General features: G+C 34.9%; 2 protein-coding genes across 8 annotated transcripts in view; one reads left to right on the top strand and one right to left on the bottom strand.

Annotated features, from left to right (window-relative positions):
* Positions 1-20,071, bottom strand: part of ANGPTL1 (angiopoietin like 1) — a 28,464-nt gene extending 8,393 nt beyond the window's left edge. Inside the window, exons 1-2 of the mRNA XM_020984312.2 lie at positions 19,676-20,071; positions 11,653-12,515 (exon numbers count right to left, since the gene is read on the bottom strand). Coding sequence (XP_020839971.1) covers positions 11,653-12,475 — 823 coding nt within the window. The 5' untranslated portion in view covers positions 12,476-12,515; positions 19,676-20,071. The remainder of the gene's footprint in view (positions 1-11,652; positions 12,516-19,675) is intronic.
* The window catches only part of RALGPS2 (Ral GEF with PH domain and SH3 binding motif 2), a 257,998-nt gene that overhangs the window by 182,436 nt on the left and 50,370 nt on the right, over positions 1-25,192 (top strand). For all 7 annotated transcript variants that reach the window (XR_002324019.2, XM_078156472.1, XM_020984311.2 and 4 more), the window contains one exon: positions 23,598-23,735. Coding sequence is in view for 6 of the 7 variants with exons in the window: in XM_078156472.1 (XP_078012598.1) it covers positions 23,598-23,735 (138 nt within the window). In the remaining variant the exon portion in view is untranslated. The remainder of the gene's footprint in view (positions 1-23,597; positions 23,736-25,192) is intronic.

Raw genomic sequence — 25,192 nt, 5'->3', positions numbered from 1 at the left:
CTTTGCATTGAATTTACAAAATATCAGAATATATGTTGATCTAATTTGGAAGGTTTGTCAAGGGAATCAGGTTTGTCAGGGAATTTTTCTAAATCTTCATCTTAAGTGTTGTCATCCTAGTTAATATCGGAAGAATAAACTGCAGTTATTTTCATAGTGCTCTTTTTCCAAATTATTGCTGCAATGTAAGCTGACCAAATATCCAATGAAATCATTTTTCTTACTGCCTGTGTCTGTGTGATAAAACTTAACTCTATCAACTTCTTTCTTTGCTTCTCTAAAGGCTACCTGTCACCCATCCTTTCATTTAGCTGCAAGTTCCTTCTTTCTTCTGGTTTCTTTTATAGAAAGAATACCAAGATTGATATGATTCAACTCCTCCAGCAGTATGTCCACACAGAATTTTAGAGTTGGAAGGGACCTCAGCATCTATCTAGTCCACAGGTTGGTCATTGGACAGGTAGCTCACATTTAGAATAACAGCAGAGTTTTTAGATAGTTTAAAAGTTGTGTGATTTCTTAGCATTCTCTGCGCCCTTTCCATGTACTCTGCCACCATCATTGCAAAAGCAGAGGACGCACAGTATTGAGGGCCATTTTGTATTTTCCTTTGTCCCTTGGATTGCTATGGCCCAGAAATTCATTGCCATGTGCCCAGCCTATTGCTGATGTGCCTCTCCATATTTACTTGAACTGATTCTTAGAAAGAAAGCATTGTGAAGGCTAAACTTGAAACCTTTTCCGAATGGTAGAACCTGCCAGGGCTTAAACTTGGCTCTCAGAAGAACTTAAGAACTAAGGATCACCTCCGCTTTACCATGAGGTATCAGAATAAGACTATGGGAAAGGGCTGCACACTTATTTCTTTGAGCATAGATTAAATCATTAAATAATGTAAATAGGTATGTTCCATCAAAATCGACTTTATATAGAATTTCTATAAAACATTTATTTCTGACTGGAGCCATATGGAATTACTTTAATGGGACCCTGGTTAGCTTCTTGTCTTCTGAAGAAAAGCCACTTGCAATGTAGTATTGGCAGAGAAAGAGAAATTTTAGTCTTCTCTATCTGAGAATTACATCTATTATTTTATACCTTAGCAATGTCTCAATTAACACGAAGTCACAGTTGCTGCATTATATATATATATATCTTTCCATATGATCTTTGGCCTTTTCTTTTTTTAAAAAAAAATCAGCTATTTTTAATGGATTTCTTTTGCTTCAATATCCAGTAAATAAATATTCCACAATTTTGTTAAACACCTGAAGGAACTTTTAAGTAATGACCAGGTATCTGAAGCACATCATTCCTTTGTTCTCCATAGATGGGTACTCAGTGTATGCAGTTTGTGGTAGGCTTGTAGAGGCTGAATCTGAGTAACTAAGATTTTAGTGCATGTATAAATTTTTCTTTTTAGGCCGTCCTGAATCTGAATTTTTGCATGAAGTTTGTTTGCAGCTTTCATATCTGTTAGATTGACTCAGCTTGAACAAAGCTCAATAAAACTTTTTTTTTGAAACACCAATCTAAAACATACAATTAAAATTAGTATTGAATATATATCTTTCTTCCTTTAACCAAAAATACAAGAAATGTTCACATATGCCTTTAGCATGTTTCTAATATGTCTTTATGCAAGTTTATTTTTGTAATCCTATTTTGGCCTTAATGTGAGGATTTTTTTCATTAATTTGTCATTAATTTGCTGTGTAACTTTGGACATTTGTTTCATTCATTTTCCGTGCTTCTGTAGAAGGGTGAGGCAGGGGTAGATAAGAGATTTCTCAGTAAGAAATGCGTAAATTTGTTAACAGTGTCATCCTTGAGAAATTAGATTTTTTGCCCCTCTTTCTATTTTATAACACTCTACATATAATCAATTTAATGCTCTTAAACTATCTGTTGAGGTAGGTAATATAAGTATTGCTACCTCCATCTTACAGAAGTTTCAAAGTTGTAGGTCAGTCACATAGCTATTAAGTGATGAAACTGGGATTGAACCCCCAGGTCATCTGACTCTAATTCATTGTGCTGGTAATTAAATGTTTTAGTTTCTTGTTTGCTTGCTGTTGACATCTATTTGTGTTTTCAGCAAGGCAAACTAAAAATCTTCAGTGTTCTGTTTGTTGTTATTCTTTTGTTACTAATTTGTTCAGTTTCAATAGGATATTGGTGGAAGTGGGGGGGGGAGAGAGACAGAGAGAGACAGAGGGGGGGGATATATTACATATGCATGGACTACCATGGTATAGTGGGGGGGGGGGAATTCGATTGAGCGTTTGAAGACCTAGGATTTAATTCTGTCTGTCCTCCAGTGTTGATGACCTTGGTCATATCTTATCTGCTAGTCCTTATCTGTAATCTATCACTATTTATTAAGCACTTAATGTATACTCTACTAAGTGCTGGGTATACCAAGCCAAAACAAGATAGTCCCTAGTTTCAAGGAGCTTACATTCTTTGTGGGAAATAATGTATACATATAAATAAACACAAAATATATTTGTAGAAAAAGCCAGTTTGAATTTAAATGATCACAAAGATCTCTTCCATCTCAAAAATCTTGTGATTTTCTAGCAACTCAAATACAATCCCAAAGAGGTAGCAGTGAACATTATAAAGAGAAAAAAGTACAAATGTAGCATTTTGTTTTGATGCAGGAATCTGAGCTCTCTCTCTTTATAAAATTGCTATCATTCTCAAATTTTTCTTCTGCCCTTAAACCAAATCTTCCTTGAATCAGAGAACTGTAATTCTGCAAATAAAGTTGCTGAAACCTTGCTTCTCAGCTCATCTCTAACAAGTCATCTTAAAGGATAACTTGGGATTCTGTTTGACTTTTTCCTTAAGAGCCCAGCATATATTCTGCCTCTTCACTGATTTGACAACCCCTGCTCTCTCCTACCAGCAACCCTGCCCAATTCTTAAGTGACCTTTCCTCTGTATCTTCTCACATGGCACTTTGGTTTATAATTTTCTATTGACATCATTGTATGATGTTCCATACTTTTAGCTTTCCCTTCTAGTAGATGGGCAGACCCATTGAGGCTCGTCAATATTCTTCATCGAAACTTTGTATTTCTGTTCTTGGCATCCAGTAAGCAATCTAATTTTGATGATATCCCAGATTTCTGTTTAAGTGAAAATCTTGGCTAAGCTTAATATTTTTAATGAAACTGTCTCCCATTGGGTTTTTTAATTTTAATTTTATTTTTTTGGTCTCAGGGGCATCCTTATTGAAAATTTATTATGCATCCTTATTCTGAACAAAACTTTTGTACTATTTGTTACAAGGAAGGTACGAGATTTCCTCCTATTCAAAAGCTATCATTTGTCATTGTTAAGTAGTTTCAGTTGTGTCTGACTCTTCATGAGCCCATTTGGAGTTTTCTGGGCAAAAATACTGGAGTGTTTTGCTATTTCCTTCTCCAGCTTATTTGACAGATGAAGAATTGAGACAAACAGGGTTAAGTGACTTGCCCAGGGTCACACAGCTAGTAAGTGTGTGAGGCCAGATTTGAACTCATGAAGATGAGTCTTCCAGACTTTATCCACTTTATCCACTGTGTCACCTAGCTGCCCAAGCTATCATTTAGCTTCTTACCTTTTCACCTCATTTCTTTTATCTTTTGCTATCCTTTTCCCATAATCTGTACTTATCACCTAAAATAGCTAAGGAAATAAATTTAGCCTATTCAAGGTGGGGTGATTTCTAGTATAGCTTGCTTCTGTTTAATAGTCAAAATCTCAGTGTTTGGCATATTCTAATCCTACATTAAGCTCCGAGATAGGTAAAGTTATTTTTCATAGCCAACAAACCCTTTGGTAAATCCTGCTGGTCAATAAAAATACTTTAATGAGAACAATTCCAACATTTCTTTTGGGTGCTATATGTCATACTGGTATTTAGTCCCCACCAAAGCTAATTGTTTCTAAAGAATGTATTCATTAGAAACAGTACAGTCTAGTGTACAATAGGAATAGGAGACTATTGAAGTGTTCACAGTAAGCTCAATTTTAGTAGTCTTCAACTATCTTGCTTTATTCTTTTGTTTTACCCATCTGTTTCATATAAAATATGGAAGGAAAGAAGTATAGAAAGAAATAATAAGTATTGAGTGCAATTTCCCTTAAGACAGGCCCTATATTAGGCTCTCCTCAACAGAAAATCCATGCCTGAAATAGTCTCCCTTCTAACACTGACTTCTGGAAATCCCTTATTTCCTTCAAGGATCAGTTCAAATGCTGCCTCCTTCAAAAGACCCTTCGTGATTCACACACAGAGACACATGTGCACAAACCCCCTCCAAAATGATTGTGTGATATTTTATATAAATATATATATATACACACACACATATGTTATGCATGCATACACACACACACACACACCACAATCATACTGTAGCACCCAAGAAACTATAAATGCCTTCTGGGCAGGGATTATCTCAATTTTACGTGTGTGTGTGTGTTTGTGTTCCCATTGCCTGGCACATAATAAATGCTGGTTGACTGAATTCAACAACACTGTAACACATTTATTAACAACAAAAAATAGTGTACAGAGCACTGTGCTAGTGTTTTGGAGAGAGAAAGAGCTCAACTAAGACTGAGTTGCCCATCTTAATGGTAGGATAAAAGGACGATGATTCTTTCGCACAATATTATAACTTAATTGTATCAGAATACTTCAGGAATCACTCAACTAAAAACCATTTAAGTAATGACTTTTGAAAAAAATAAGCGATTCTGCGAAGTAGAAGAGAGGAGGAAGTACATTCTAGGTTTAGGGGATTAAAAAAAAAAAAGAGCAATTGGAGTTGAAGAATAATGTATGAAGAACAGCAATATGGCCAGTCTGGCTGAACAGAATATTAGAAGGGGAATAATGTATGATAAAATTGGAGCCATATCATGAAGGACTTTAAAAACAAGACAAAGGAATTTCTATTTGATCAATAGGGAATAGGGAGCTAAATCTGCTATTTATTGAGTAAGAGAGTAACATATTCAGAATTGCACTTTTGGAAAATCACTTGAGCAGTTTGGAGGATAGTTTGGTTGGGAAAGGGAAGACACTTGAGACAAGGAAACCAATCAGGAAGGAGACAGCTAGATGGCACAGTGGATAGGGTGCTGGGCCTGGAGTCAGGAAGACCTGAGTTCAAATTTGACCCCTTACTATTACTATCAAATTTGATGCTTACTAATTGTGCAACCCTGGCAAGTCACGTAACCCGCTCTCTGCCTTAGTTTTCTTAACTATAGTATGAAGATAATAATATCACCTGCCTCCCAGGGTTATTGTGAGGATCTGACTATTTGTATTTGTATTAAGTACTTAGCTCAGTGCCTGGCATCTAGTAAGCATTTTATGTTTCCTTCCTTCCTATTGTGATAATGTAGATGAGAGGTTATGAGAGCTATTCAATGAATTACTGTGTTAAGTCTTAGGGGGAGATTATTACTGGCTAGGTCAGATATAGTCAAAAAAATAACTGTGACATAAACACGAAAGTTATCCTTGTCACAGATTTAGAGCTTGATCTTTGAAATCATCTAGCCCAGGAGCTCTTCACTTTTTTTGTGGGACCCCTTCTCAAAATCACATTGTTAAATGAATAAAAAGGAAGCCAGTTATATTTTAATAGTTATCAAAATATTTTTTAATTCACAAACCCCAGATGAAGAACACTTGATCTAGCACAACCCACTCATTTCACAAACAATCACTGAAACTTTTTTTTAAATGTCAAGCTGAGGAATTTTCCTTTATCCTATGGGCAATAGAGAATCTTGGGCAGAGTACTGATGTGATTAACTTATCTAAATTTATCTAAAACCAGTGTTTTAAGAAGATTATGTTGGCACCTGTCTAGGGTAGACACTGTTGCATCTCTAATGCTGCTTAATATCTCATAAATTCATTTACTGTCAGACACTGTTGTTGTGTTACTTGATCTTTCTAAAGTTTTTTCCCTCTTAATCTTTTTTAATCTTTGTTATAAAAGATAGCTCCCTCGAGAGGGAAGAAGAGGAAGGGCATATTCAGAAATGAGGATGATATTAAAACAAAAGACTAATAAAAAAGTTTCTTAAAATAGATTGCAGGGGCAGCTAGGTGGCGCGGTGGATAGAGCACTGGCCCTAAAGTCAGGAGGATCCGAGTTCAAATCTGGCCTCAGACCAAACACTTGATACTCACTAGCTGTGTGACCCTGGGCAAGTCACTTAACCCCTTGTGACCCTGGGCAAGTCACTTAACCCCAGTTGCCTTAAAAGAAAAAAATAGATTGCAGTAGCTTTTTGGCTTCCACATCACGCTACTGAACCTGTAGTCTACCAGACAAAACTACTATTTCCCCATGTCCCATCCATTTCTTTTATCCTTCAAGTGTAGAATTTTACATTTATCTCTACTAAATTTCATCTTGCTTTCCTTTTTTTTAGCTTTGTGTTATCTGCAAATTTAATAAACTTAGATTGATAAGTGTTCATTAACATAGGCCCAAGCATGCATCCCTCAAGCACTCCACTGGAGACTTTTTGGCAACCTGAAAGCAAACCATTAGTCCCTACTCTTTGAACCAGAAAGAGCAGTTAGAGAACTAGGGATTGTTTTGAGTTTGTGTTTGTATGCCTAACATAGCACCGTTCATGTTCTAGACAATTTATAAATGTTTATTTGTTACTGAATTGGAATTGGTGGTCATTAGTACCAGGTACAGTAAAGAGATGAAAGAGGATAAGGACTGCAAATGCTATAGGCTTAGAAGGTCATTGGTTACCTTAGAGCTTAGACTGGCAGAGGCAGGAATCACATTGTAGAGTTGAGGAGGCAATAGGAAGTGAGGAAGTACAGACATTCAGAGTAGAAAAATTTTTAAAGAAGAAAAGGAAAGAAATGGAGTGATTGATACAAAGGAGCAAGAAAGTCTTTTTTTGGACTGGTAAGACCCAAACTTGCTTGTAGAAGAGGAGGCAGGAGGGAAAGAGTTAATTCTTTCTCTGATTATTTGGTGCTTAGCAAAGTACCTGTCACATAGTAGGCACTTAGTAAATGCTAGTTGACTGAATGGCATAAATTTCTGACATTTAACAATTTCAATCAATACATGTGATTATTAGGTTTTTTATTTTATTTTTTATTTTGTAAATAAAAAAGTAGTGGAATTCTCAAAGTCATGGAATATATTCTGTAGATAGAGCATGGAAATAAGGTTTTGTTAGGTTTCAGAGAGATTATTTGGCGAAGTGCACATCTTTAAAACAATTAACAATTCGATTTAGTTTCTTTCAAGCCACCCTAGAGTGGATGTTTGGCTCTTTTTGCTTGCCTATAAAAAGTATACAGATAATAATATATAATACATTGCTATTTTAAAATAATACAAAATACAGAGGCATCAAATAAGATTTAAACAACCAGTAAAGCTGAGTGCTTTCTGAATTATATAAAACAAAAATGAATAACCAATTTAAGAGAGAAAAGATGGCTACTCTAAAAAAATAGATTTATAAACAGGTAAATATTTAATAGGAATTTTACTTTTCCTCACTATTCAGGTGGGGGAAGCAATTTAAGAAACTTTAACTAAATGCAGAAACACTGAGACCAAGATTTATTTCTCTGTTAAACTTTCCTCAAATAGATAATCCTATTTGAATACAAGAGGATTGTTCAGGTTCAACTAGAGGGTGGAAGATTTCATAGTTTTCACAGAAAACGAGAATCATAGAATTTAGATTTCAAGCTTGAAAGGACCTTGAAGATTATTCAGTTCAACATGATCATTTTAAAGATTAGGAAACCTTTTATTTTTTCATGTAAAGTGGTTGACATTTAAAATATCTCAACTAAATATAGTAAGATACATCTCAAGAACCAAACAAAATAACATTGAACTGAACATCTAAGACCTAGGTTATGGATCTGGTGCTGTCACTAATTAGCTTTGTAATCATAACATTTCTATCTCTGGGCCTCAGTTTCTCCATCTATAAAATAAGGAGATTTAATCTCCCTTCTCTAAAGTTTTGTGATTCTGTAAAATGAATTATAAGATGAGCTCACATTTCATATGGTATTTCTAAGATTTACACTTTTCCTGAAACCTAGCACATTAAGTAGTTCATAATATCATCATCCCCAGCTTACTGATACTGAAACACAAAGAGGTTAGCTGACAAGCAGTTAGAATTTGAGTCAAAGTCACTTGTCTCAATGTACATAGGACCCTTTTGCCCATTCTACTGAATTTAGAGAGAGAGCTACAGGCATAATCCTGAATGAGCAAGTCTCAAAAACATCTTCAATTGATTTTATCCATCTGAATGGTTAAAACTGCTGAAAAAATTATTTTGCTGAAAGTTACTTGTTGCTTCCTCAACTACAATGGGTTGTAATTCTTCTGATAGTGTGCTATATTAGAATATTATCTTTCTCTCTTCTGAATATACTCATTTCATTCTGAGCTTTTTGAATTATATCTGTTATTCTTGTAGCCTATTGTGAAATAATTCCAGATAAGGTACTACATCAGGCCATATTAACTTTATTAAACAGTTCATAGTCTTAAACCAAGACATTTCATAGTACTACACATTTAAATTTTAAGTCCTATGTAAATTTTACATTCTCTTCACTTGATAAACAACTGTTTTCCTTTTAAATATAGAATTTATATTAGTAATTATATTATTAGTTATTATATATATGTTAAAATGTATTAAAGCTTCCTTCTTTAAGAACTTAACATCATCTAATTAATTAAATTGCATAACTTCTATACTAAAGTCTTCTTCATGGAAAGCAAACCAAAAGAAAAATTGATGCTTGGCCTAAAGTAGCAAATAGGAATTTATTTGGTATTTTTTGAAATATCAAGAGGTAACTCCTCAGTTCCTCATTTGGTAGAGAATCATACACAGACAGTATATTTTTTGATAGTTGTGAATTTGACAAATTCAACAAGCAACATTAATTTGGTCAATGTTCTTTTTTTTAAATGATTATATGAATGGTAGGAAGCTTAATATAGTTTGGCTAATAAAGTTAGAGCACTATTTGAAGGGGGGGTTTTTGGCTAGGCAATGGGGTTAAGTGACTTGTCCAGGGTCACACAGCTAGAAAGTGTTATGTGTCTGAGGCTGGATTTGAACTTAGGTCCTCCTGAATCCAGGGCCGGTGCTCTATCCACTGGGCCACCTGGCTGCCCCCAGAGCACTGTTTGAAATATTGAACCATCCTCATTATTGATCAAGTACCAAATCTCTTTATTTTGTATTTTAAAAATGAACATTCTACCTGGATTGTGTAATTCCTCAAAAATAAACATACTATCTGATTCACAGTTGTTAGTGTCTGATTACAACTGTGTTAAATTATATCCATGATAATTTCTCCTTTCTTAATACATAATGAAAAATAATTAAGTTAATAAGAGAATACATATAAAAAAGGAACTGTTCTTTGGCCTGAAATACAAAAATTAAACCTAAAACCAAATGGCAGTTCAATATTGAATGATAAAAGACAGTAAGTGCTGTTTATCTTTTTAATCTACAAAGATTGATCCTAACCTATCTGTCATATAACTCATCTTATTCATTTGTACATGTGCACACACTCAGAAGGATTCATGAATAAATATAATCTTAAATTTAGCATCATAAATCTAAAGCTAAAAGGGAACTCAAAGCCCATCTGATTGCTGTTTAATTACATTAGCTCTTTACATTTCACAAGATATTTTCTGTGGGACCTAATAAATTTCCAGGAATTCTTAACCTGGGGTCCCTGAACTTATTTTTAATATTTTGAGCATTGTATTTCAGTATAATTAGTTTCCTTTGTGATCCTATGTGTTTTTACACTTAAAAACATTCAGAGAATGGGGTCCATAACACACAAAAATATTAAAAAACAAAATAATACAATTAAAAGTTAATATTCATACATACACATATGTGTGTGTGTGTGTATATATATATATATAGGATGAAATGGATACGAGTTACTGAATTGTCAGAAATCTGTACCTGATTTTCAGAAAAAGAAGACTCCCTACCTCATTAGTTTTCCTTTTCTTTCATACTTGTCAATGCGTGGTCAGTTGTTGTGTTACAACAACCAAGAGTAATAGGCCATAATGTAATTAGAATGAGATATGTGAAAGCAAAATTTACTTTTTCTAAAATTTAAGGTATTTTCCTTCTTATTTTAATTTGTTTATTTTATGATTAAATTATTAGTCACTGTGTATTCAGACCCTTCCGCCAGTGCTTACTGGCTGCCTCATCATGGTCCAGTCACTCATCCTGACCAAATTTTTGTAAAGATCTAATGAGATGAGGTACACAACTTTAAAGCACTATATGTAAATTCAATTAATTTGTGAAGTCATCCAAATCAAATTATTATTGAAGCAATAAGAATGGATAAGATATCTAGGAGAAAGAGTTTAAAAAGAAGAGCAAAGGACCTGCTGTCATTCACTGAGCCCTATTCATTCCTAAGGGTTGGATCGATCAATCATCAAGCATAGTGCAAAAAAAAAAAATCCCTACTCTCAGGAGCTGTCATACTAATAAAGGTGCCTGTAGGAAGGTTACTTGAAAAGGGGATAGGGTACCCTTGGAACGAAACGAGCTGGTGTAGACAGACTTAGAGGTGAAGTGGGAAACTAGGAAAACTCATGACTGATACTCTAAATCTTAGTAAATGACAATAAAATCAACCATTTATATTAATATTTTATAATTTCAAAGTACCTTGACATGAATCTTAATCTTAACAGTTCTGTGAAGTTACCTAAAAAATAAATTTATTCGCCTAAGCTCACCCCAGTAGTCACAGAGTCAGGTCTTTTAGTACCTAGTCCAGTGTTCTGTCTATACTATTCTTACTGTCTCCTTAGTAAAGGTGGACTCAAAGTCTTGGGCTGAGGATAAGAGATGTGTGGGAAATGGAGACTTAAAGAGAATAAAGACAGTTTAAAATAATCTTTTGTGGAATAATGTGTTAGAAAAGAAAATTACAGAGGGTTCTGGTTGAAATTAGAGAACATGAATATAATGGACTGTCACCATAACCAGTTGTGTGACAATTTCCAGCAGTTCTTTATGTCCGGAAAGCAAGGACTGGAAAAAGAAGATTATGAAAGTCATTCAGAATCGACAGCAATAGCTTCAACTGTAAAGATTTAAAAGGAGGTGGGAAACATACATGTTATGTACCAAGTTGAATTTGTTATTGCTATTCAAAATAGACAAGTATTCATCTCTTGTTCTTCGTTTTTGTTTTTTGGGTCGGACCTGTAATTTCACTGGTGTTGAGTCAGCCTAGTGAGGATCTTCTTCTACCAGAGCAGATTAGCACCTTCTCTGTGACTTTTAGTTTTAAAGGGAGGAGGGTGTTTTGGGGGAGGGGGTGTCCTGAGAAGTTTTGTAACCTGAACTCTGATCTTCCTGGCTCTGACTACAGCTTTCCATATCACACCCACTGCAAAATATGTTACAGTAATAAAAATAGTAGAATCATAATGAGGATTAAGGTATTTTTTCTGCTTTTGTGATGTACATCCTTATGCTGTAAACCGTAAAATTCTTACCCTGTATATCTCTAATGGTGATTGGGTAACTCACCTTCATTGATGAATGTTACTGGAGGTATCTTGAAAGGACTTTTGGTGGGAGAAGTTGCAGGATCAGGTGGTGGCCTTAGGTCTCTAGGATAACTTGGGTCTCTCTGTATCTCATTACCTCCCAACAAACCAGAAGTGTACTGTTGGCTGTTAGGAATATGCTGTGGCACCACCTGAACAAGAGGAGGAGATACGTGGGTGTCCTGTCTGGAAAATATCCGCAGGCACTGCTCCTCCAACAAAGTGATCATCACCGATTGATTATTTACAAGATCAGTCAGAGAAGCATATTTCACCTCTAGCTCCCTGTACCTTGTTGCCATCTTCAACATTTCTGTTGTGATATTGAGGATTTTGTTTTCCAGTTGGGAAAGCTCAAGTGAATTATCCCTCTTACGAATAATCTCATGCAAGAGTTGCATATAGAGTTGAGTGACCCGGGAGTTCATGTTACGGCTTTCTTTTCTCAGCAGCTTTACCTCATTCACAATATTTCCATCTACGTCTACCACCAACTGCAAGATATCTATCTCCCGCTTCTGCTTGGAGAGTACATCCTTCAGGTTCTCTATGTCCATCCTCGTGATCATGTCTTTTATGTTGCCTGCATCTTGCCCTTTGGTGTTGACACAAATTGGCCCTGTTATTTTTTGTTCGGGTACCAGGAATGTATAACCACATTTCTTTCCTTCCTCTCTACCATCTGCCGCACGAGGGTACCTCCGCTGAGTTATTTTTTTGGTTTTGGACTGTCCTCTTGTGCATTGTCCAATGGGTGTTAATAAGAAGAATAGTACACCTAGAGTCCAGATAAAAGCCTTCATTTTGAAATGAGGTTGTGTAGTAGTGATGTCTTTTGAAAAACTAATCAACAAGGGGGAAAAAAGTAAAAATAATTAATATGAATCAATTTTTAAGGTCTGTAATATTTTTTTTAAAGTATGCTAGGGAGAAAATGAAGATATATTGATAAGAAAAATATAACTACAATTCTTAATCTTCCTACCCAAAATTACCTTGTCTTGGCTTCTTAAACTTCCCCTAAAGCAATATTAATTTGTAATTTTTCTTACAGAACAGGTTTTAAGAGTAGCTCTACCAGCTCACCACCTTTGAAAAAAGCTGTACTGACAAATTTGTCAGCTTAACACTTAACATTGAAATGATGCCCAGTTTTTCTTAGATGTGGTATAATTAAAGCATTCTTAAAATAGAAACCTTCCTAACACTAAACTGTCAACTAAATAAGTCAGTCTTTATGTTTTTGTCATTTAGTTAACTTTTATGTTAGTATTTGCCTGATATCTTATTGTTATGTTCATCTGATACTTTAGCTTAGTCCCTGTGGTCCTTCTTTGAAAATCATACAAACTGTCATTTATTAAGGAAACTCACAACTAAATTAAAGAGGCTTATGAGGATATTTCCAAAATCTAAGACAACATGAATTTTTGAGCATGTCTTTTCTAATGAAAGGAAGAAGAAATGCAATGTAACTTGCTTTTCGCTTTACAGTTGTAGTTTTACTATGAGACATATCATGTTCCCTGAATATAATACGAGTTATTAGTACAATAGTGAGGGATTCTGCTGTTCTGTTCAGCAGAAATTGTGGACTTTTTCCTTTGGCAGTTGAGGGGTCCATGATTTTACTGGTAGAAGAACTCTGTGACCCAGGCACATGACAGACCCACTACATCATATTAGGTTCTGTTTGTAAATTGCTGGGACAAAGTTTTCACACCAATGCACTCTATCTTCTAGTGCAGGTTATTTTTATATAATATTAAAAACTAGAAAGTGTGTTTTTTAAAAACATCTGATATTCACAAATTTTTATAAAATGTAGAAAACAAAACAAGATACAGCATATAGTCACAAATGGTTTATTCTTTAGCAATATCATAACCTCAGCTAAAGTCTTCCTCATATGCTGTAACATGGCCTGGAAGTGAATGGGTTCTAAAAGGCCAGGCCATAGCTCTAGAAAACCTGACTGTTCTGAAAAGATTGGCTATAAACCCAGCCACCGATCACATGAAGAAGAGAAAGCATGAGGAGAATCCTGGGCTTAGACAATCTAAAAATCTGGGACTGGAAATCAGGCTGCTGTTTGGTGGCTAGGAAAAAAAATGGAGCCAGTGTCACAAGAAAGTCTTGATGCTCAGTAATGTCCTTCTACTCTAGAACCAAGGAACCCTGGGAATAAATATATTCTTTGTGAAATGTCCCTTTTTCCTTTAAACTAGACTGTACCAATTTTTTTCATCTGTTAACCTGAATAGATATAATTTGAGAAATTTCTTTTGCTTTTGTTCCCTTCTTTTCAGGTAATGTTCAACTCCAAAAGGCTTCATTTCCATTTTCAATTTACATATATACATATACATATACATATACATACATATATGCATATACATATACATATACATGCATATATGTGTTTATGCATGGTGGGTGGGTGGGTATGACCAGGAACTTTACTTGTCATTACTTATTGGTTAAAATACTGTAATCTTCAAACCACTCCTAAGTGTGCCTGGATATCAGTGTTTCTGTTGTATTACATATATACCTGTAAACCTTCAACAACAACCAAAATCCACCACTGTGCCTTCTTTCTTTACCTGTATCTTTGAGGGACCGCTGCAGTGGAGAAACTCATGTTCCTCTGTTAGCTCTACTCACACATAACAGGAAAGGAGAATGAATACTTGTCATCTGTCTTTCCTTGGTTATTATTGCCGGTCTTTCCTATTGTGAAAGTTTGACATCGGGTGTTTTGTTTTGTTTTGTTTTTTGTTTAGGCCACATAAATCCTATACTTAGCCGATGTAATCACCAGCACTGAGAGACTCAATATGTTAAAACTCCAGAGGACTCAAAACTTTCTTCCTAGTTAATGTTTCTCTCTTCTTTGTTCTTTCTCTGTCAAGAAGGAACATCATTGGGTCGTTCTTCTAAGTAAGGTGTTGTTTCCATTGGTAAGCGTTCACTCTTCTTGCCTCACAATTCTGTATTTTGAAGTAATAAATTGTTTGGAGGGGAACTCAAAGCAAACAGTGGCAAATCCAATACTTTCTTAGGGGTCCTATTCCATCTATAAGGCTTAAGTAACTAAATAGGCAAATATGTTACAAAATCCCTCCCACTTAAATAGTTTCAAGATAAAACACCTTAAAATAGGGATAAAGATCATGGTTCTGGAGTTGGAAGGCACCTCCGAGGCAATCCTGCCCCAGCCCTTTCTTTTAAAGATGGACACAGCCCCACCCCCACCTCCAGAAGGCTACCTACCTAGAGGCAAGACAGTAAAGACCATTCTATCTTAGGTTTCCTGCGATCCAGACAATTTTGTTCTGTTTCTCCAGAGATAGTTATAGGAGTTAACACAGTGATTGAGAGAGTACAATAGAGAAAGTTGGATTAAATTTCCATGAAGATAATACTGAAAAGAAAAACTATAATTTTAAAAATTACTGCTAAATTACTGAAACAAAATGAAAAGGCCTTGACTTTTCCATTGGAATTTTAAACTCTCGTTTTTTATATATATAATAACAAAGCATTTGTTAAAGCTTTGTTGACTTTTTTGTCTCTTAAAGTGTCCTCTCATTGACTGAAAACCTGAAATACACATATGGATGTGGATGTTTTTTCAAGACAGATTCAGAAGTCATAACAAAGTATTTTACTTTCTGTCATGAATAGTTATGACTCATGTTTACAAAGTATTTTAAGTTTAAAAAAGTGTTTTCACATACATGATCTCATTTGGTCTTGTGAAATGAGTAGTTACAACTCTTGTCCCCATTTTGCAGTGAGGAATGTAAAAATCATTGATTTATTACTTGGTCACACAGCTAGTAGTATGGGAAGTAGGCCTGGAATCTTATGGCTTCTTGAATAGCCTCTTCCCACTATACTATACTACCTTTCTAGTTAGGAAGTTCTGGCATAAACGTTAGCTATCAGATTATTTTTTTGTTTGGATGGTTTTTTTTTAAGGTAAGCAGCTCTGTGAAAAATATTATTGCAAATCTATAAGAAATTTGAAGAAAAGCTTCCTATTTACATTTAAGTCCATGTTACTGAACACTTGGTCATGGACTACCAGTACAGATCTCAGTACAGCAAACCAAAATATAAATAATCAGCATCCCAGTTGACTATGTGGAAGAAATGTTGTTACATATTTAATTTGTTTAATGTTATAATCTGGTAATTTCATCGCACTAACAATGTGAAAACTTCCTTTTGGATCCCAAACTGAACCTGTCTACTAAGCAAAACAAGGAACTATCTCTAAACTTCCATGGAACTTCAAAATAAATAGCATTTTATAAAGCATCCTCTTGCTTACATATCTAGTCTGTCATCTCTGACATGAGTTTTATAAAAGACTACTAAAATTTTTTCCACCTAAAACTTTAATTGTACCTCTTGTAGTCTGTGTTGTAATAGGATTTTCTGAAACATCAGATAGCTTGTTTATATTAAAACAAAACCAAATAACATCCCAGATATGTTTGTATTACTATTTGATAAGTTCATTATGGCCAACATGGGTCCAAATGATGTAAAAAAAATCTCTTGAGCCACTACACAAATCAAAGAGAGAACTGGAGACAGACCTGATGTCAGAGTAATCGACTTCTTTTCAGGAAGAGAAAATTTTTAATGCCTTTGTAGATTTAAATTAAAAGTATAGTTTGCTTTACCAGCCCAAGCCTAAATTGAGATTTTTTTTTCCTTTAAAAAGTAATGACCTCACTGACACCTAAAGCAGAACAGGGAACCACATTTTTTATGTTAGTGGACTAGTTACATCATTTACTTTTGACAGGAAAAAGAGATCCCTTAAATCCTAAATTTAGGTCTTGACAGGTAAAGACCTAGTTTAAAAATACATTACTGTTAAATTTCTTAAAAACATTCCTTCATTTAATATTTTTCCACATATGTTTGGTATTAAAAGTCAAGGACCTATAAATCTAAGTTACCTCATAATATTTTTTTGTATATGTTAAAATTTTCCTAAGCCCCAAGAGAATGTTATAAATTAGTTACAATATACTTAAGTTTAAATCCACATCTGTACATGGTTGTTTTGTTTTTAAAAAACAATTCCTTCCATGCATTGGGCTAATTTTATTGGTAATATTTGTCTGCTGATTTACAACACTTCTGGCTGGTGTGGAGAGGAAATACAAGGCATAACTGACTTCCTTTCAAATGTAAACTTGAGAGCAATCTGAATGATTGGGTTTTTACTGATGACCAAGTACAAGGGGTTAGGGCCACATTGTAGTTGGAGAGGTATAAGTGAGAAAAAACCATTATCCTGGCCTTAAAATCTGTTAGGACATAAAGATGTTCTATCAAATGAGATTAATTCTGCTGCATTAATAATTAGAGGTGTCTAAGCAAAGGATATGCACTTACTGTCAGAGACAGGTTTTACAATCAACTTCAACATTTATTGAGTACCTACAAGACAGTGCTTAGATACTTGGCTTACAGAGAAAAGGACTGCCTCTGGCTCTAAGAGGGGCATGCAGTGTTTTTGATGGAGGGAAGGGGGATAATGGAGAACTAATAGTTATAATATAAACTAGAATATACGTATGGAGATGTGTTGTACAGTGCTATGTGAGATCCAAAGAGTGAGATCACTTCCAGGTGGAGAATATCAGGGAGGGCTTCATGGAGGAGATGTCAACTTGGTTGAGTGTCAACAGATGGAAAAGATTTGTATTTCAATACAAAGAATATTCCAGGGGTAGAGATCAGTGTGAGCAGAGGGATGAAGATATGAAAAGGCAAAACTTATTCTAAGAATAATAAATCCTATTTAACTGCACTACAGTATACGTAAAGTGAAGTGTTTTGAAATAAGATGGAAAAGATAAATTGGAACCAGATTATTGGAATCCAAGGATATCAGGCTAAGGAGTTTGGACTTACTGCATGAGGCAATGGGGAACCATTGAAGGTTTTTGAACAGGAGAGTTGTGGTCAGAAATGTGTTAGAAAGATACTCAGCTGGTTTTGTGTGGATTGAATTGGGATGGGGAAATTGGAGAAAAGACCAGTTAGGAAACTTGTATAATAATCCTGAAATAATGAGGCCTTGAACTAGGGGAGTGACAATGAAAATAAAAAGGCTGCAACTGTATGTAGATGGAATTCACAGGAGATAGCAATTGTTTGGATGGAGATAAGAAGGAAAGAAATCAGATGGTATTGAAGTTTCCTGTCTGGGTGACTGGGATAATGTAGCCCTTAACACAGATAGGAGAGTTAGCATGAGTGGCAGGTTTGGGAAAGAGAAATATAGTTCATTCTCAAATGCAAACCTAGCTAAAAATAATGCTATAGATGTGAATTAATCTTCATGACGTCCTCATTTTAATGACAACAAACTAATGAAGTTCATGTTGTTTCAGATCCAGTAATTGAGAAATTCAGTAAATTGGGTAGTCTGTAGTTAAAGCCTTAATAAATTCCTTCCAGTTCAGTCAGTCAATAAATTTTGATTCATTAATATGAAAGCTAAGTTTTAAAATTGTAGTTATTAGGATGATTTTATTAGTTTATTATTGCAAATTTGGGAGCTCACAAAATTAAACATATGTAAGTTTCTGTAAAATGATAACTCACTACTGATTGATAACAAGTGAATGCATAAAACAGCATCATTCCATCATTTTTTTAAAATGCTTAAACAGAAATGGAAAATGTATCACTTAAATCTATTGACAAAAACCCAAGAGTGTAATGAGGAAGCTCAGATGTGTATGGTAATGAGAAAGCCTATGTGCCCAACTGTGATTTCCCGATGTGCCTTCTGTCCAAGCTGCGGTCTTTTCTTTGGGGCATTTGTTCTGTTTTATCAATAGAGAGGAGACTAGGAACCAGAAATAATTTGAATCACCTTTTCTCTCTCTCTCTCTCTCTCTCTCTCTCTCTCTCTCTCTCTCTCTCTCTCTCTCTCTCTCTCTCTCTCTCTCCCTCCCTCCCTCCCTCCCTCCTCCCCTAAGATTTCTGGATTTTTACTGTATAGCGTCATTGCTGTCTGCCTCCAGACTATTTCTATCACAACATATTTTACTTCATTTTCCTCGAAGCCACCATTCATCTCTAGCAAGGGCTTTAATTTTGTATATCTTAATGCTTTTATGCTTCTTAATGGCAATTCCAGCTCTAATAGTTTTAGTTTGTTACTCATCTGTAACTCATCTGAAAACAGTTGTTACAATTGAAATTTGCAAGGCCACTTAAACTATACTGGCATTTTTCCTAGTTTTGATTTCCTAAATTGTTTTCTCCCTTTTTGATTAACCTAAAAAATCTTGTCATATTAAGTTATACCACAGTTTTGAGGTGCACTGTCTATGAAATATTTAATCAGTTTTATCTTTTGTTCAGTGTTTATTCTTCCTTGCCCATTTTCTTAATTTGTCACCTTACTGTTTTGTAGATACACCTTGGTGAGTCACAATTTGCTATGCACATATAGAAAAACCTTTAGTCTCTTGAATAAAAGATTATAACAATTGCTTTGCTTTTCCAAATACATATCAGCTCATTTTTCATCTGGCTCCAGGCTTTAATTTTAACCAAATGTATTTAATCTGAAGCCAGTTAAGATTATTTTCAAATTTATTGTTAACACAAATGCCTTATTCTGGATTATAAATCTTCTATCTTTCATAGAAGTTTTCATTCTTAATAGGTAACAAAAATCAAGTTTAATCATCTCAACAATGAAACAAAAAGAATTGCTCGAACAGTACACAATATAGCATTTCAAACTGTTTCCACTGCTCCCTAAATAAGAGTAAATAAATTATGGACTGTTCTGTTCTTACATTCTTTGTTGTTTACTTTCAGTTTTGGCATTCTATGAAAATTAAAAATAATTATACTGCAAATTATATGTACTGTCATTAAACCAAACATGTATATCAACATACTAGTAATCATTTCTTAATCAATGAAAATGGGGGTGGGGGAAGTACCTTATATTTTGCTGAGTAGGTTGAATCCAGAGACAAATTTGCTGCCTTTATATCTTGCTTTAAATTATGAATTGTCCATGTAGGCATTTGTTCATCTGTGACTCTAGTAGCAACTGCATTTTTTTATTTGAACTGTTAGATCCAAAATTCATTGAAGAGTTTCTCCCTCTAACTTTACATTGATTAACTGAATTAGAAAATCAACCTATATAATTTTAGATAGCACAGCAAAAATTTCCAAGCGTGAGATGTCTTTTTATTCCAGCAGAGAAAGTATTGTGGCGTTCCTGTGTCTGCTTCATGCAAAAATGCAGTAGTAACCAGCTGCAGCTGACCCAGATTGTGTATGTAGTACCCTTGACTAGTGTTTCTTTCCCGTTTCTTTCTCTCTTGCTCTCCCTGCTTGGAAGTTCAGCCCACATATTACATCACCAAGAAGTTGCTGGCGAGTAGGGGAGGAAAAAAAAACAACTCCTTCTTAGGATTTCCTCCCAGTGGCCTTAAAAATAAAGAGTGTAAAAGGAGGGGGCAGGGGAGAGAGACAGTCGGAGGCAGAAAAAGCTATGAACAAGGGGAGATTGTGTGCAGGTTGAAGGAAGGGCACCATCTGCAAACAGACTGGAATAGTTCAGTGGGCAATTACAAAACAAACATTCTAGTCCTCCAGCTAAAGATGTCTTTTTAAGTGGAGCCCTGAAACAACTGTTACAATACTCAACTCCGTTTACAAGAAAGATTAATTCAGACTGATAAGCTTGCCTTTTTTGTTAGCCACTAATGAAGGCCAGACATTGACAGGCAACCCAGAAAGAATCAATGGTTTATGATATCTGCTTAATAGGTTGATAGTCCAGCAGTTACTAAACTTATTAAGAACTTTAATGTTTTTGTAACATTAATGCATCTGCATAGTGTTGCTTACGATTAGATTACATTAGCTATCATAATCTACGCAAAAATGAAATTCTTTCAGAAACCTAATACTCTTGAATATGAACTTCATTGCTTGACTGGAAAACTGATCTGTATACTTTAATTCGCCATATGAACTTTCGGCTTTAGTTTAGCCAGTTTCATTATTAAGAGGCAATAGGGCCTCCATTTCTTTGTTGGTAGTTTTAAGGCTTGGATAGTGAAAATGGAACAATAACTAAAAAGGGAGCTGAGGTCTTGAATAATTGGAAAAACAACAGCAATGGTCCCTGGTCCTGGGGGGGGGCACAGCTAATGAAATATACCCCCCTCCTCACTGCAGAGAAGCCTGGGGATTGCCAAACAGGGTCACTAAATTCCTGGAGTGTTGTTGTTTGCTTTTTACTTCACTTTTTCTTTGTTAACAAGGTAGAGAGAAGAGTGTCTCCAGAAATGACTGAGTTTTTTTAAGGCACTTAGGATTAGGGTTAAGGTTAGGCAACAACAATACAATGGGTACCTTATTATATGTATATATTTTTTTTAATTCTGAAATTACTCATTAAAATCTCCCACACTTCCTGGATCTTTGTACCTTTTTCATTCCCTTTTCCCTACTCCTTTCTCTTGCTAGCTTTGTGACTGTAGACAAATCACTTAACTTTGGGATTAATTTTCTCATCTAGAAAATGGGAATGAGGGCATTATTTAACTTATAGGGTTTTAGTAGCAATAATGATAATAATTATAGCAAGCATTTATATGGTTCTTTAAGCTTTGTAGAGCACTTCATGTGCATTATTTCATTTAGTCATCACAACAATCCTATGAGGTAGTAGGTATTGTAAATTATCCCCATTTTACAGATGAGGAAACTAAGGCTGAGAGAGTTTAAATTACTTACCTAGTGTTACACAAATCTAAGGCAAGATTTGAACTCAGGTCTCCCTGACTCCATATCCAACACAGAGTAAATGGCATATTGTCACTTAAATATCATTGATCCAAATAAGAATTGCAGTCCAGACATACTTTTGTAATCACACTCAACTCAGAGATGTATCCTGTACCTCTCACCAAGCAGGCCTCTTTTCCACATGTTCAATTCATACTTATCCTTCAGAGGTCAATTTAAACCACATGGAGTATCTCATAACTGTTTGTTTCCCTTTTTACGAACACCTCCATAATACTGCCTATTCTGTTCATTTTGGCCCTTAGTCAGCAATTCAGATTCATTTAGCGTTTGTGAAATACCCGGTACTGAGTATAGAGAATGAAAATGTAAAAATTTTCCCTACCTTCAGGAAGGTTATTTTTTGGTTGTCTACCATGGAAGTACAAAAATAAAGTACATTTCTTGCCCTCCAAGAGCGTATAGTCTAACAGACATATACTATCTTATACTATTACACTATTAACTCTTTATGTCTGTTTATAGATATTGAACACCTTTTGGGTGAAATGAGTAATCTAGGTACTACTTTTTCTTATACAAAGAAATAAGGTTGATAGTCCCTATCTCAAAGGCACTTAGAGTCTTGTTAGACAGTGTAAATGTGTGGCAAATTAAATATCAATATAATAGTTAAATAGCATTATAAGGCAATCGGATAAAAAGTTAGCATAAGGAATGCCTTATCAGTCATGGAATAAATGGTGTAGAGTAGACACTAGAGTAAAATAAAGATGGCTTGAAGCTGAGGTAGTTAAAGCAAAAATTCACAGAAATGAGACTTTAGCCAGACTTAGATCAGAATAGAGACTGGGATGTTCTACCTACCCAGAAAAACTGGCATGAGCTAAAGCTCAGGTGCAGAAAGCTAAGAAGGCTATTGTTCCGCTTGGCCCCATTGAACAGAACTAAGTTGGTAAAGAGGCCGATTTAAACTTGAGCTTGACATAAGGAAAAACTTGATATCAAAAAATCAAATGTACTACACTAGTTGGTCTTTTCGAGTAGGAATAGGACTTAATCCTTTTGATCTGTGAAACTCTCTGAGTACATTACTGCAATTGGATTGATTGGTGTGGGAAATAGGTGGAGATAGTCCAGAAAGGCAAACCACCAACTTTGATATGCAGAGCAGGGACTGTCTTTTATGTTTCTTACAGTGCTCAGAGTAAGCAGCTAATAATGATAAATTAAGGTTAGGAATACTATACATAAATTATGGTTCTGGTTTTGGTTATAGACGGAGAATGGGCAAAGACTGGCTGATTTGTTCAGTTTAACTGTTTCAAAAAGTGGTTTGTTGATCTTTTAAACATCATAAACAACTACATGAACTTAGAGATTTAAAAGCAAATAATTGAGTTATATTTTTAAAATTAAACCAATTATTGTTTTTAGAGTCGGTGCTGTATATGTACTTTCCTTTTCATTTTCTTTCTTCCAAGTGTGTGATACTTGTGCTTCAAGGTGACACCATTGCTATGTACGTATGCCATCTCCAGTTGTCCTGATCCGCATTTGGCCACTGCACCCAGATGGCTCTGGAGGATAAAGTGAGGCTGGTGACTTTGCACAGCCCTCCCTCATTTAAATCCAATTCATTTGCAAATCATGGCATCATCTTCCTAATGTCATGGTCCTCTTCAAGAATGAATATACATTGCTATGTATATATGGTATTATATGTGGGAGAAAGCAAAATTTAGTGGTCTAAATACTGTTGTGTTCATATTCTACCTTCATAGAGATATTAGTATGTCATTGAAGGTTTTTCACTTGTGTTGACAGCATAGTATAAGATTGTAAATAACATCCAGATAAGGCTTTGAAGTGGTTCCATACAGTGGACCCTCACTGTTAACACCAGCTCCAGAAACCATATGGTACATTCAGTACCTCTAGTATACCAGGGCCAAAAGAATATTAATGATGCTGTGCTCTAAATATGGAGAAGTTTGAAGAGCAAAACCATCTAACATTTTTAAATTGTATTTGTTTTATTCTGTTTGTGATTATAAATAAGGAAACTACTATTGTAATCTTATTTTGTTTCAGGCATCTATCTGTCAGATCTGACTTATATTGATTCTGCATATCCATCAACTGGAAGCATTCTAGAAAATGAGCAGAGATCAAATTTAATGAATAACATCCTTCGAATAATCTCTGATTTACAGCAGTCTTGTGAATATGGTAGGTTTTTGGTTAGTTTTTGCATTATTGAAATTGATGGAATTATAGAATTTCTGACATTGTATGATGGCAGGATTTCTGCAAGTGGAGTTCCACCAGTGATTGATATCTCTGCTAATTTTTTTTCAGTGACTTATATAAAGACATATATGGCATGCTTAACAAATTTTCAGATGAAATTTTGAGCAGCTTATCTGAAAATTATTTTAAAATTAATGAAACCTTGGACTACATTAAGAGAAACATTTCCTTTAAGAATGAGGAGGTGCAATAGCCCTGCTTTCCTCTATTTGAGTCAGATCTTTATCTGGAGGGTTGTTTTCAGATCTGAGTGCCACATCTTAGAAAGAACATTAATAAGCTATAGATAGACTTGAGGAGACTAGCCAGAATCGTGAGGAACCTAGAGTCTGTGCCGTATGAACATCAGTTGAATCAAATAGACATGTTTAGCCTAAAGAAGAGAACGCTCATTTCTTCCTTCCTTCCCTGGCCCCTCCCGCAAAAAAAAAAAAGGTAGGGGAATTTGATATCATGTGAAAGGAAACATTCTTTTCAATACCAGACAGTAGTACTAGGAGCAGTGAATGGACATTGCAGACAACAAATTGATAGAAGTAAAAACTTAACAATTAGAAATGTCTAAAAATGGAACCGTTTTCTTCAATAAATAGTGGGTTTTCCTTCATAGGCAGTTTTTAATCAAAGGTTGAATGACTGTTTTTTTTCAGGGATAACTTTAGCTGTTAGTGAGCATTCTTTTGAGGGTCACAGGTTTGACTAAGTAGCCTCCAAGAGTCCTTTCCAACTTTAAAATTCGTTAAAATGCTGCTATTAACAAACAATATATTACATAAATTTCTTCTTACTATATTCTGTCAACCAATGAAGATGTAGTTGTTGCTTATTTGCTAGTTGATTCATTATTTAGACCAGGTGTTCTTCACTTGGGATTCATAAACTTGCTTTTTAAATATTTTGATGACTATATTTCAGTATAATTGGTGTCTTTTGTAATTATTTTATTCTGTGCATTTAAAAACAGACTACCAAAAGGAGGATCCATGACACGAAAAAAGGTTAAGAACCCTTGATGCTTGCAAAATTGTTTCAACTCTTGGCTTTATATCACTTAAAATTTCCTAGTGTTTATGGCATAACACTAAAAGATGTGATATTAGGAGAATTGACATTGACTAGTTTTGTTGAGTTAGTCCCAATCCTACCTAGTATGGTATGTTAGCTAGTTGTTAAATACCTATATCCCCCAATAAACATTCAGGTTATCCCCAAAGCAAAGATTAGACTTTTGTTTTTATAGTTCTGTGTCCTGCTTTCTTCTCTTACCCAATTTATTAGAACAGGACAGCAGTCAAGTGGTTTTTAAAAGAGGAGTCTTAAGGGTGTAAATGGTTATTTTAGGCTTCTTTTATTATAGGCAATGGCCAAAATATTTT

This window comes from Phascolarctos cinereus, unplaced genomic scaffold, assembly GCF_003287225.1.
Source record: "Phascolarctos cinereus isolate Bilbo 61053 unplaced genomic scaffold, phaCin_HiC Scaffold_5;HRSCAF=322, whole genome shotgun sequence".
In the NCBI taxonomy this organism is placed as follows: Eukaryota; Metazoa; Chordata; class Mammalia; order Diprotodontia; family Phascolarctidae; genus Phascolarctos; species Phascolarctos cinereus.
Note: the sequence above shows the minus strand (reverse complement) of the source record. Positions and strands in the feature narration are given on the sequence as shown.